Source organism: Lampetra planeri, chromosome 1 (genome assembly GCF_965212315.1).
Source record: "Lampetra planeri chromosome 1, kcLamPlan1.2.h2, whole genome shotgun sequence".
NCBI classification, from domain to species: Eukaryota; Metazoa; Chordata; class Hyperoartia; order Petromyzontiformes; family Petromyzontidae; genus Lampetra; species Lampetra planeri.
Genome location: NC_136107.1, coordinates 20,061,799 through 20,075,711, shown reverse-complemented (window position 1 = coordinate 20,075,711; position 13,913 = coordinate 20,061,799). Strand labels below are relative to the sequence as shown.

Below are 13,913 nucleotides of genomic sequence, written 5' to 3'. Positions count from 1 at the left end.
TGTCACCACTTACCTGGCTGTGACGCCTGTTCGTTCATGACCACCAACTTGGCCGGAGTGGGACGTCTCCTCCTAATCTGATACCGCGCAACACAGATCGATGCAGTGATGAATACATATACCGTATTCCACGTGTACAGCCCCTTTTGTCAATCCACTGCTGAATTCGGCAACGAAACATCTCAAAACTTCAAGAGCCGGAATAAATAACGCTCACGAAGCAGTCCCTAAAGAGACGCATGCTGCTCGGGACCGGCCGGTTGCCGACCTCTGACTCATGGGTATTGTTTGAATGTACGTCGCCACGCTGTTCAGTGCGGATTGGTGAAGGGGTGGAGGAATCTAGCAGTAGAGCACAGTGCAAAAATTTATTTTTTCTGCACTGCCCTCTGCTGCACAGGACGCAGCCGTGCAGCAGCCGGCACCGCGCTGGAGTGCGTGGTGGTTGCTTTTCAATCGAACGACCCAGGTTCAACACTGCTTAGCTTTGCCAAATCTCAGAGCGGACAGGAACATTCTATATTCTCTGGTTCTTTCGGTAAAGTCACGTAGATAGAAATAAAAAAAAGATAAGAAGACGGCCGCTTGTGTTGCGACCGAAACGTCGTGTTTTCTTTTATTATTTTTCTACCCACGTGACTTTACCGAAAGAACCACAGAGTATGGATCCCTGCAGCCACGAAAGCTTCAAATTAAGAAGGAAAATTCTAGCCCAATTTCGTCTAATGTCTCTGTACAGGTGCATTGCGTATTTAATGGAAATTTAATGACAAGCTACAGTATTTCGATTGTGTCCTTGCGACCAAAACTATGGACCGTTTCGTAAACCACGTTGGTGTGTGCTCCTTCAACAAAGAGGAAGAGCAAAACCACGAACTGTCTCTCCTGACGCCCTCTTGTCGTGGCCAGCAGACCTCGACATTGACATTTAGCTCCTGAAAATATTGCCACATGCAAAAATAGAAACCTTTATTGAAACCACGTGTTGATATATCATGCACTTTTATAATCGGTGTTGTTCACACGTCTCTATTTATAAAGATACGCTGGTCCCAATGGACTCTTACTTGATTACAAAAAAGATTACTTGTACCCATAAGAAAATGTAATTTTATACATTGTCGGTTTTCCATCCCTAGATGAATAATCCCTGAAGATGTTTGCTCATTTTGTTGAGCAGTTGCTCAGGAAATGACCCTCAGCCTAAAATAAATCACTCTTAATTTCGCCGCTCTCATTGGATCTTGGATGCTCAGCGGCGTTGAGTCTGGTTAGAGCTGAGATGAGTGAGCATGCAGGAACCGCAAATGTTGAACAACAGTTGACATTGTCGTGTGGCATCCCCTCGTATGCATGGTCTGTTTTCTCAAGGTCCTCTGGTGCCTCCCCATTGAAGTGCAACACTCATCAGTGTTGTTGGCCAAAGGTCACAATTAATGGACCCGCGTCAACAAGCATCTCGAGACTCAGGGAGGGTTTTCTGGATAATTCATTCGTTTTTTTGTTTTCTCGAAAAATAGCTGAAATTTTTTTAAAAAAATTATCTGATTATGAACAGCTATGTACCTCTCTTTCACAATCATATCCCTGACCTATATACAGTATTTTTTTGTTAAATAACACAATGGGTGTTTTGTGAGTCGATTGTGGTGTCCTCGTGAGCTTATACGCTGGTGGATTTGTATCAGTGACGTGCGGTGAGATCAATAGCTGGGGAGGCACTGGCTCGTGTCAGAGCCAGATTCACACACTGAGGGGGGCGTGGTCTCACGGAGAGGGCGTGGCCTCACTGAGGGGGCGTGTCCTCGTTGAGGGGGGCGTGTTAGACACGTCCCCCTCGGTGAGGCAGATGTGATAGCTGCCTCCCCTGGTGCTTTTTCATTGCAGTTTCATGACGAGACCAGCGTGCCTAAATATCTCTATACACATACGTGAAATAAGTTACCTGGAGTATGGAATGCGAGGACGTGAAATGAAGGGGTCTACAAACATCACATTGGTGACATGCCGAGATAGTAACAGGCACGTGCTTATTGCCCGCGCTCCATCCAGTTACTGCGCAATAAGAGGGGAGGCTGAGCTCGTCGCTGCCTCACCTCTCGTCTCTCCCTGTATTTGTAGCGGAGTTCGACAAATTTGGCGATTTTGAGCATAAAAATGATTGGAATCGTACAGAAATGACATTGATAACACAGATCAGTGAAAAAATCTTAATATTTATTTTATTTGATTATTCTTTTTTTTACTTTTCGTAACAGCTATTTTCATTGGAGTATAACAGGTGAGGCTCTGCATCCCCTGCCTCCCCTGCACGTCCCTGATTTCTATTGGTGTTGTATATTAAAATTGGAGGCTTTATACGGCATAACATGGCTTAAAGTATTGGTCTGTACTCTTTGGTTCTTTTGGTAAAAAATTAAATAACATTAAAATAAACATATCATGACGTTTCGATTGCAACACAAGTGGTCGTCCTCAGGCAGAAAAAAAAATCCAGCAGTAGAACAGCTGAACCAGCGAGAGAGCTGTTACAACAACAAGAGGTTATATATGTGGCGATGGGCAAGCAAGCGGGGTCTGAGCTGGAAAGGAATTCCATCCCCGGACGCAAGCACGTCAGTTGTGTTAATGGGGGAGATTAGGGAGAGAGATTAGGGAGAGAGATTAGCATGAAATAAGCTTCCGTCGCCGCATAAGAGTATCGTCCCCGCATATGCGCACAACAGCAGTGTTAATGGGAGATTAGCACCATGTTGATGGGAGAAATTAGGCAGAGAGATTAGGGGGATTAGCACGTTAATGTCATGTCTATGTGTAACGCAAGCTTCGGCGCTGCCAACTGCGCTGTGAGAGGCAAGCACGTCCACGCAAGAGAACCACTGCAACGGTGGCCAAGCCAGTGAGACACACAGCCCATCACACAGCCAGAACCATCGATACAACGTGGCTAATGGAGCAGAAGTGGCCATATTAGTGAGGCTCCAGCCCGTTAATGCACACATAGACATGACATTAACTTGATAATCCCCCTAATCTCTCTCCCTAATCTCTCTCTCCCTAATCTCCCCCATTAACACAACTGACGTGCTTGCGTGCGGGGATGGAATTCCTTTCCAGCTCAGACCCCGCCTGCTTACCCTTCGCCACATAAATAACCTCTTGTTGTAACAGCTCTCTCGCTGGTTCAGCAGTTCCACTGCTGGATTTTTTTTTACGCCAAGAGGATGACCGCTTGTGTTGCGATCGAAACGTCGTGATATCTTATTTTTTATTTTATTTTTCTACCAACGTGACTTTTCCGAAAAGTATGGAATCCTGCAGTCACGAAAGCTTCAAATAATTATTGGTCTGTACTTGAGGTTTTTTTTTTCAAAATAGGACCTCAGAAAGTCCTCACAAAAACGACCTGTGCTTTTGCTAGATTTTTCACGGCCATGTGCTCCTAGTTCCAGCAAGCTAAACTTGATGCAAACTCCCCCAGTCGACTGCTGGCCTGAGGAGAGGTTATCTTCTTCTCAAATGCTGCCCTCTTTGTAACTCCTCTAAATTCGAAAATACGCATTCTTATAATTAATGTCAGGTGTCAAAGACTCACAGAGCCAAAGTTAAACATATTTAGCATCCATACATTTGGACAGTGGTTAGCACATTGCACTATGACCCCAGCGGGCCTGAGTTCAATTCCTGGCCAAATTCTTGACAATTGATATTCGAACTGATCCTCGGCACCCTTCATCCCTTTACCAACCCTCATTGACCAGCATGGTGAAGTTTGATCATATAAACTCCCATGACTGACATGGTGTGAGAAGGCCTTCATCCAGCAGTGCAGTGACAAAGGACTGTGTATTATTGGGTGTTAATGGAAGCGTGCGAGACTCAACAAGACAAGCTAAAGTTGGGTGACCATTAAATGATCCATAGTCCAGTGGGTGAATAAAACACCTGTGGAGGTGCCTAGATATATGTTATCAATGCAGACCAGGTGTGCATGGCTGATTGAAGTACTACTTGAAAAGCTGTGCCTAAAGCACAACTGCTCATCTGGGCTCAATTTGCAACATTGAATGAGGAGTATGCAACGAAAATTGGGCAATAATTTGCTTCAACTACGAATAATTACTCTTTGGTTCTTTCGGTAAAGTCACGTAGGTATAAAATAAAATATATCACGACGTTTCGGGCACAATACCAGCGTCCGTCATAAGGTGATAAATCATTATTCTTTTTTTTATCTTGCCGGGAGACCAAAAATATATGTTACAGTATTTACTTTGCAAATAAAACCTGAGCCAAAGTATTAATTATGCACCGCCGTGGAATATCGTGGGTAATAAATAATAAACATATAAACATCTCATCATGGGATCTCCCTTGCACTTTCTGGCAATAAAACAGGTGTTAAGATGTTAAAACACTGATTGGTCCACACCAGAGATAAATTTATTTTAGAGCCTGGTCTCAAACGGTGTCAGACGAGAGGACGCCAAAGGGCGAACATCACAAAGACAATGCACTATCAGGACATTGAGAGCATTTTGGCGTCCTCTGGTCTAACACTGTTTAAGACTAGGCTCTAAAGAAAGCTGCCTCTGGTGTGGACCAATCAGTTTCAAAGACAATGCATATACTATCAGAGCATGTTTAATGCAGACATGATTCCTTGCAAAAGGTTTCTGTTTGGTATTTTTTTTAACACCTGATCTATTAATACTCCCGTTCTATTGCGAGAAACGGTAAAACCTATTCTTAGATAAACATCTGTTTGGCCATTTTTTAAATAACCGTTCCATCTGTCTCACCTGTGCCACCCTTGCACCCGTGCTGCTGTCAGCGTGACACCTGTGCCACCCTCGCTCCAGTCAGCATCTCACCTGTGCCACCCTCGCTCCAGTCAGCATCTCACCTGTGCCACCCTTGCACCCGTGCTCCAGTCGGCGTCTCACCTGCTCAAGCGCGGCGGGGTCGAGTTGCATTTGCCCGGGCGGCATGACAAACTGCAGCTTCTTGGGGCTCCGTTGCTCCACGGAGTCCGCTGTCTGCACTCGCCCCAGCTGCACCCGTCTCTGTTGCTCGGAGTTGTCCATAGCGGGACTGCTGAAGATGTGGCTGGGTCAGGGTCAGGTCAAGCCTGCACTGATGTCTATCAGTCGTATGGTAAAATCGCAGCTTACTGCTTTGCTAAAATACAGTTAAGTCAGGCTGGCCCCTAAATCTTTTTTTGCGTCTTGTATATAGATGTGAGTTTGGCAAATATTACTGCAGACTGGGATGAACGTTTGATAGCTTTTGAGCGGCCAGTTGGGAGACAGTGCAGTGAGACAAGAGATCGGTAGGGTGAGAGAGGAGATCTATTTGGTTGAGGATATAGATGACGGAGGACAGCTACGGGAACCTTCAACTGCCCTGAGCTCTACTGACTGCAGGAGCGAAGAGTCTCTGCATTTAACCGTGCTCAGACATAGGGGTGGCTCGGGATGCGTGGGAGCAGAACGGAGATTGGGCAGCGGAGCGAGCGAGAGAGAGAGCGAGGTGTTGAGCTGTGGGAGGGACAGGGAGGTGCTTGGAGAGAGATCGAGTGCCGGGTTTGTAAGTGGGGTTGGGGGGGCGTTATGAAAAGGTACGATGGCAACAGAGGAGCCAGTATCAGATTACGCCATGGAAACGTATGGAGCGGTGGTGGCAATGTTGCTGGATTAACGTCAGTGTAACTTTTTTCATTTCGCAAAAATGCGTTGTGCAGACACACTCTGCACTGAATTTTCGATTTAAAGCTTTCGTGACTGCAGGGCTTCATCTTCTTGGTTCTTTCGGTAAAGTCACGTAGAAGGGATATAATAAAATAATAAAAATAAAACATAATAAAATACAATTCTCACGAACAGGGATGTCGGTTGATTCATTCAGACGCTGTCTTTCCGACATCCCTGTTCTTCACCTGAGGACGGCTGATTGCGTTGTGGCCGAAACGTTGTGAGAATTGTATTTTATTATGTTTTATTTTTATTATTTTATTATTTCCCTTCTACGTAACTTTACCGAAAGAACCAAGAATACACTCTGCACTGCTCCGCAGGGATTTGCTGCATTTAGAAGCAGGTGGTGGCCAACAGAAACACCACTGAGGATGTTATTTTGCTTAATGTGGGAACCGTGGCAGGTTTCAACATCTTTTTTCAAACGTGTTTTAACTACTTGCTATCCTGTTTATTGCAAGTCACGGTGGATTTGTTTTATAACCGGTATCCGAGACATTTCGGGACTCTTATTTAAAAAGCGCCCATCGTTGGAGCAACGAAATAATACAACAAAGCAACTTCCATCTCAGCCTTGTCTCATCCTGAAGGTCGGTATATCTGCTGCACGGTTAAGGAAAGTAAATATTAAAAAAAACATTGTGTTAAAAAAACATGGAAAGGGAATATTCAGGACAATATGAAAGGGAATAATGAATTAAAAGCAAAGGTGTACGGCCCGAGGGCGGTTCTTGACGAGCTCACCACTATCTCAGGGAAAGTCAAAGCACACACAGAGGTCACGGGGGCTCTGGGGGCGAGCGTGCATATGGTAGGGTTGAGTCATTCCCACACCCTCGACACGCAAAGCCGAACCGCACGCACCATTCATATGACGCTGGACTACTGCTCTCCTGCCATCAAATTACACCACAGACTCTTCAGTGTCCACTCTGAATTTGATGGCGCGGAGCGTCTCGTGGTTAATGCACCCGCAGTATTACAATCTTACGAGGTAGCACTCATTACACACGGATTGCTTGCCACAAATGAACTACAATACATCTTGACTTAAAGCTTTCGTGACTGCAGGAATTCATATTCCGTGGGTCTTTCGGTAAAGCCATACGTGGCTTTACCGAAAGACCCAAAGAATATGAACTACAATATCTTGCTGATCTCGTCAAGGAGCTCAAACCATCATGTAAATTCTGATCAACCTCGCAGCGGGATTTTGGCTAACCGTCGAACAAAGACAGTCACTGCATTGCACGCTATCAGATGCACTTCTGCGGGCCGTCTGGAACGCTCTTCTTGCCGATATTAGGAAACCACCGGAGCTATGCACTTTTAAATCTAGATTGAAAATTAATTTTCTTTCCAACTAATTTTCGTCTATAGTTTGCTGTCCTTCCCCCGGCACCACCGATTATTAGTATGGTTGGCTACGTACGATGCAAAGGAAGTTCAACACACGGTACATAAATGGGGACCAAATCTCCTGAAAGGTTGAGGGTCTACACTGCGTCGCGGAGCTGAAGTTCCGCAAGGATGCCAGGCGAAAGAGGCTGCCAGACCAGGCTCGAGCATGGTGGCACATAGTAATAATAATAATAATAATTTTGCTGAGTGATAGGCGAGTGAAACTGCGGTGTACATATCTGAACGTGAGCAAAACACGCGCGCTCGTAAGTTTGCGCGCTTCAGGGCAGCACAGGGTGCCGGCACCTCTGGCTGGAATTGAGCTCTGTGCTGACATCGTTTTGCCGTGCAGGAATAAACGTTGGTTTAAATAAAAGTGAGCTGACATTGTTTGCATTAAAACCGTGATCGGATGCAATCCTTTTGTGTATGTCAGTGAGACGCATGGGTAATATTTTGCCATAGCTCCAAATGCCTTAGTTCTAATCAGCGATAGTTGTCAATAATATGATCACACATTATCACCGATGACTGCAGAAAAGAAAGCCGAGCTCGTTAAATACGGTTCTACACTCAGTTTTGCCCAATTCCAACATCTGAGAACTAAAAATATCGGGTTGACTGTTGTCGGTAGCAGAACCCATGGGAGGCGTCACCCCCTAATGTGTAGAGTAGAGGTCACTTGTCAGGATTTCAGAGGTAGCTCTGTGATATTTGCTTTTGTGGGATTTTTTTCTAACATGAAGGGCTGCACTGCTACTATAAAGCTTCCAAATGTAAATACCGTCCTCTCGTGACACGATGCCGAACACACAACTCAAGTAACTCAACAAAATTGACACCTTTTTTACAAGGAGTCATGTTTGCATTGACCACAATACCTGCGGTCGGAATGCAAACAAAAAAGCACAACTCTGATAATGTATGCACTGCCCTTGAAATTGATTGGTCCACACCCGAGACAGCTTTTCTTAGAGCCTAGTCTCACATGGTGTTGGACCAAATGATGCCAAAAGGTGCACAACTCAAAGACAATGCACCATCAGAGTATGAAAGCTCGGGTAAGCATTTACACCATTGGAACCTCATTTGCCAGTAGCAAAATATTATTTTTTAAAATTTACCCTTTCATCTGGCAACAAAACTGACACCTTTTTTACAAGGTGTCATGTCTGTGTAATGTAGTAACTCCACGGGAGACGACTTCACGGGTAACACACTCTTTATTTTATCAAACTTGGTTACAGGTGACTAACACCTACTTTGTATCTCGGGTGACAAACACCCACTTCGCTACTTGGCGACTAACGCCCACTGAGTTACTCGGATGACCAACATCCACTTAGTACTCGGGTGACAAACACCCACTTAGCTACTTGGCGACTAACGCCCACTGAGTTACTCGGATGACCAACATCCACTTAGTACTCGGGTGACAAACACCCACTTAGCTACTTGGCGACTAACGCCCACTGAGCTACTCGGATGACCAACATCCTCTTAGCTACTCGGCGACTAACGCCACTGAGCTACTCGGATGACCAACATCCACTTAGCTACTCGGCGACTAACGCCACTGAGCTACTCGGCTTCACTAGGTCTTCAGCTCCGTCTTCGGGTCTTCAACTGGGTAACTCTCCCCGAGTGCTCTCGCGCGTCCCCCTTTATACCCCACCTGCGGACGTCGCTGCGAGCACCCACTTATTCGACCAATCGCCGGGTGCTGGCTACGATCCTCTTTTCCCACATCTCATCGTGCCTCACCACTCACTCCGCGCCGCCTCGTCATCTGTCACTCCCGGCGCGCGCGTCCACACCACGCCCACAACGCGTGCGCAACCCCGCACCCCGCGCCGCCCCGTGATCCATCACTGTCACAGTCGGCGCACGTCAATACCACCACTACATCACCCCCTACCACATAGCTCGCAGCCGCCCCGGCTGCTACAAAAATATACAAACCCTCCCTGTGTGCCCCGTAACACAACACAACAACAAGAACAACAACTAAGCTAACAACACAACACGACGCGAACACCACCATCCGCAACCCTCAACCAATGCCACCGCGACAACAGAACAATATATACAAACCGGCGAGTGACAATAGCAATGTGTATACAAAAAAAAATAAATGGAAAATTTTTTTTTTTCTTTCGACTCGTGCAGTGTCCCCTTTTCTTCCGAGCGTCCCTACAACGGGACATTACCCCGGCAGAGGGGAACACCGGGCGAGCTCGGTGTAGAGCACAAAAAAACCGTCCTCATGAAAATTGTTGAGACCTAGCCCGAGTCCGCCTTGCCGGTCCGTCGTACGGCACCAGACGCGGTTGAACGTCCGGTGGTGCCGGCGGTTCAGGAAGACATCGGCCAGGCATCGAGGACTCGTGCGTGCCCCGGGGTTCAGGCTCTCGATGGTCAGCAGCCGTCAAGCCCGAGGCACCTGGGGGTGGGTCAGGTGGAGACACGTGAGGAGCAGCCTGCGACACCTCCCTCCCCGAGTCGACGGTCACATCACACGCCCGGTCGTCACGGCACAGAACGGGGTCACACGGTGCCGCATAGGGCTTCAGTCGGGAGGGGTGCACATACCAACGGCGTTTCCCCCATTTAATCTGTATACTCTGGGGTCGTGCAACCCGCACAATTTCCACCGGTCCCCTCCAAGGTCTCAACAACTTGGGGGACGTAGCCAACGGTGCATGTGGACAATGCAGCCAGGCCTTATCGCCTGGTTTCCAATCATGCGTATGCACCCTCCGCTCATGCAATTTCTCGTTTGCAATTTGCCGCGACCGCGAATTCAACCTTGCCGCCTCCCGCGCTTCAGTCAATTTGGCGATATTAAATTTGATGTGGTCTGCCAATTTAGATTTTGCACGTGGCTGGGAAATCCCCAGTTGGACGTCCATGGCCGGATCGGCCTCCCGCCCATACATAAGAAAAAATGGGGAAAACCCCGTCGCCGCATGAGGGGCCATTCGATAGGCCGCGAGTACCCCCGGCACCTGTAAGTCCCAATCAACCTGATCGTCGCAGACCTGTTGGCACAACATAGACGTAATCGTCCTGTTCAGACGCTCAACCATCCCGTCAGTCTGCGGGTGGTAGGGGGAAGTACGCACTTTCTTTGTACCCAACAGGTCGCACACCTCGCGCAACAAAACGCTCGAAAAATTCTTCCCTTGATCCGTCAGCAAGCGTTCGGGGGCGCCCTTGTCCAACACATAACCCTGGACAAAGGCGTCCGCCACCGCCGCAGCCGACTGGTTGGCGAGCGGCCATGCCATAGGCCATCGGGTGAAGTATTCCACGCCAACCAGCAGGAACCTATTTCCCCTTGGTGTAACCGGAAAGGGCCCCAAGATGTCCAACGCTACCAATTCGTTTATACGCGAAACCTGAATGGATTGCAGCGGTGGATTAGCTGCCAATGGTGGCGGTTTCCTTTTTGCGCACCCTACGCATCCCTTAAGAATATTCGCCACGTCGTTACCCATCCCCGGCCAATAATAGTCTCGCTGGATTAGGGCGAGCGTTTTGTGAAAACCCAGATGCATGAGCCGTTCATGAGCTGCCAGAACAACCCTACCCCGCATAGCAACAGGCACAACGAGCACGTGACGCCGGGACATGTTGTCCCACCTCATCAAAAGGCCCTGTCTGCACACCCAGGAACCGACCCGCGCCTCCCCTTCTTCGGGAGCGCCAACTTTCCGACGCAGCGTAAGTAGGGAGCTGTCGGACATCTGGAGGCGGCCCCACTCAATGAGGGGCAACGACAACAGCGAATCCCTCCCCGTGGGGGCGTCCTCTCCCGGGGTGTCAGTGGCGGCGAGCGCAACTCCCGGGGTGCCGGCGACCGGGGGTTTGCACCCCACTTCTGACACCAGTTGTAATGTAGTAACTCCACGGGAGACGACTTCACGGGTAACACACTCTTTATTTTATCAAACTTGGTTACAGGTGACTAACACCTACTTTGTATCTCGGGTGACAAACACCCACTTCGCTACTTGGCGACTAACGCCCACTGAGTTACTCGGATGACCAACATCCACTTAGTACTCGGGTGACAAACACCCACTTAGCTACTTGGCGACTAACGCCCACTGAGTTACTCGGATGACCAACATCCACTTAGTACTCGGGTGACAAACACCCACTTAGCTACTTGGCGACTAACGCCCACTGAGCTACTCGGATGACCAACATCCTCTTAGCTACTCGGCGACTAACGCCACTGAGCTACTCGGATGACCAACATCCACTTAGCTACTCGGCGACTAACGCCACTGAGCTACTCGGCTTCACTAGGTCTTCAGCTCCGTCTTCGGGTCTTCAACTGGGTAACTCTCCCCGAGTGCTCTCGCGCGTCCCCCTTTATACCCCACCTGCGGACGTCGCTGCGAGCACCCACTTATTCGACCAATCGCCGGGTGCTGGCTACGATCCTCTTTTCCCACATCTCATCGTGCCTCACCACTCACTCCGCGCCGCCTCGTCATCTGTCACTCCCGGCGCGCGCGTCCACACCACGCCCACAACGCGTGCGCAACCCCGCACCCCGCGCCGCCCCGTGATCCATCACTGTCACAGTCGGCGCACGTCAATACCACCACTACATCTGCATTGACCACAATACCTGCGGTCGGAATGCAAACAAACACAACTCTGATAATGTATGCACTGTCCTTGTAAAAAAACATTTATCATATTTTGCTACTGGCAAAGGAGGTTCCAATGGTGGTTTCAAGTAACTCAATTTAATAACTCGCACTGACAAGCATGGTGAAGCATGGTCACCCAATCCCCCCTACTTCCCCTACCCCCCACCCCATACCCGCCCACATGACCGACACAGTGTGGTGATGCATTCATCCAGCAGTGGATTGAAAACGGGCAGTAAATAATAATTTACATTTGAAAGCACATTTCCCAATGTTCCAGTGGAATCATGCAAGCCTCAACAAGCTGAGATAAGGTGACCTTACAGCAATTGCCACTTTAGTGGGGGAAACAACGGATCCCCCTGCGGGGCAGCTTCGTGATACATTACCAGTGTACACCAGGTTTGCATCCAATAGGGCTGCACATTTTCTTTTCAGAGATTTGGGTTTAACGGCTCTGAGCTCCGAAAACGTTCACAATAAGAGACGTTTTCGTGATACGCTGGTGGTGGCGGTGGTGCACAAGCACAGCTAACACAATCGTCGATAGCATTGCCCTCAGAGGACGTGAATATAATTGGCGTCGTTTTGGACGATGGCCCTGCTTCGTAGCACAGAGATCATCTAAGCATGACTTTCAACGAAAAAAAACTTGTCCTTAGCGGACCTCCTAAATGTGTGAGCGGTTCCCTCCAATAAATCTAAGCATGCTAGCAATTGCAAACAGATTACACTTCGCATATAACAACACTAGTTTCATGAACGCACAAAAAATACAGCTGTGGTTTCGCACCAAAAAAAGGTGAAATCGTTTACGCAGCGCCTGTAACCGGGTAATTTAAAGGGCCCATGTGGGACTCGGGCCATTTATCCAGCACATCTCTCTTGTCAAATTGACACAGACTGGGAAATAAACAAAAAAAAACAACCATCAAAACTAAAAGGGTGTAGTTATCTGGGTCTGCAAGGCTCTGCTGCTGTCTTTATAGCCTGCCTAGCTCAAGCACTGCAGAAATTGACAGGTCAGTTAATGCCACAAAGGCAACAAGCCCAAGTGCATAGACATTGATTTTATGGCTTTATTTTGGTGATTTCGAAAAGTCTTTTGGTTTGGCCATGTTTGTTTATTGTAGTACGGAGTTAGACTGATGGCATTAATCTAAGTTGTCTTGTGGTTGTTGTTGTTGTTTGACTTGCATCCCACTGGGATTTTTGCACACAGCGTTAGTGTACGGTGCTTTTTCTGGAAGATTGTTTGCTGTTTTTTCCTGCATGCTTCTGTTTGCGCATAGTGACTTTAAGATGTTTTCTTGTTCATGTTTTAGTTTTTTGTTTGTTGCGGTTGCACCCGATTCAAGGGCCGAATGGCTCACAGGGCTATACCAAATAAATGAAACTGAAAACTGAAACTGTCTCGACTCGTCAACTCTCTGCGAAACTGGGGTGTTGAGAAAATACGCTTATGTTCATGTTTGTAAAATAATTACTGGTTAAATCATCGTGTGATCATGATAAACATTTGAATTTACAAAAAAAAATCAGTGTGCTTTGGAATAATCTATCCTTAAAATGTCAAGTATATTACCCACACAGAGTTGGCAATGTTAATTGAGAGACCGTGAACACAGCGCCTGTTTCACACCCGTCTGCGTGAAAACACCTTCAGCTCCATTCTCGAGAACCGCGTGTACAACATAATTTGGCACGTGTCGTGACAGATGCTGCAAGATCCGACGATGTCCGTCCAGTGCTCGCTGAACTGCATTGGCTTCTGAATGCCGAGCGAGTACTGTACATCATAAGGTCGCACTCAATACACACAAAGTGCTTGCCACACATGAAGAACAATACCTTTCTGATCTCGTCAAGCAGCTTAAACCATCACACGAACTCCGGTCATCCTCGCAGCAGCGGCTTTTGGTAAGCCATTGAACAAAGACGGTCACTGCATCGCGCGCTTTCAGATACGCTTATGTAGACGTCTGGAACGCTCTTCCGATATTAGGAAGCCACCGGAGCGATGCACTTTTAAATCCAGATTTAAAATTAATTTCTTTACAACTGCTTTTTGTGTTTCGTTTGTTAA

At 47.6% G+C, this 13,913-nt stretch overlaps 1 protein-coding gene across 1 annotated transcript in view; it reads right to left on the bottom strand.

Annotated features, from left to right (window-relative positions):
• LOC144724475 (protein phosphatase 1 regulatory subunit 1A-like) overlaps positions 1-5,126 on the bottom strand; it is a 40,425-nt gene extending 35,299 nt beyond the window's left edge. The window contains exons 1-2 of the mRNA XM_078604047.1: positions 4,947-5,126; positions 14-77 (exon numbers count right to left, since the gene is read on the bottom strand). Of these exons, the coding sequence (XP_078460173.1) occupies positions 14-77; positions 4,947-5,087 (205 nt within the window). The 5' untranslated portion in view covers positions 5,088-5,126. The remainder of the gene's footprint in view (positions 1-13; positions 78-4,946) is intronic.
• Between the last annotated feature and the right edge of the window lie 8,787 nt (positions 5,127-13,913).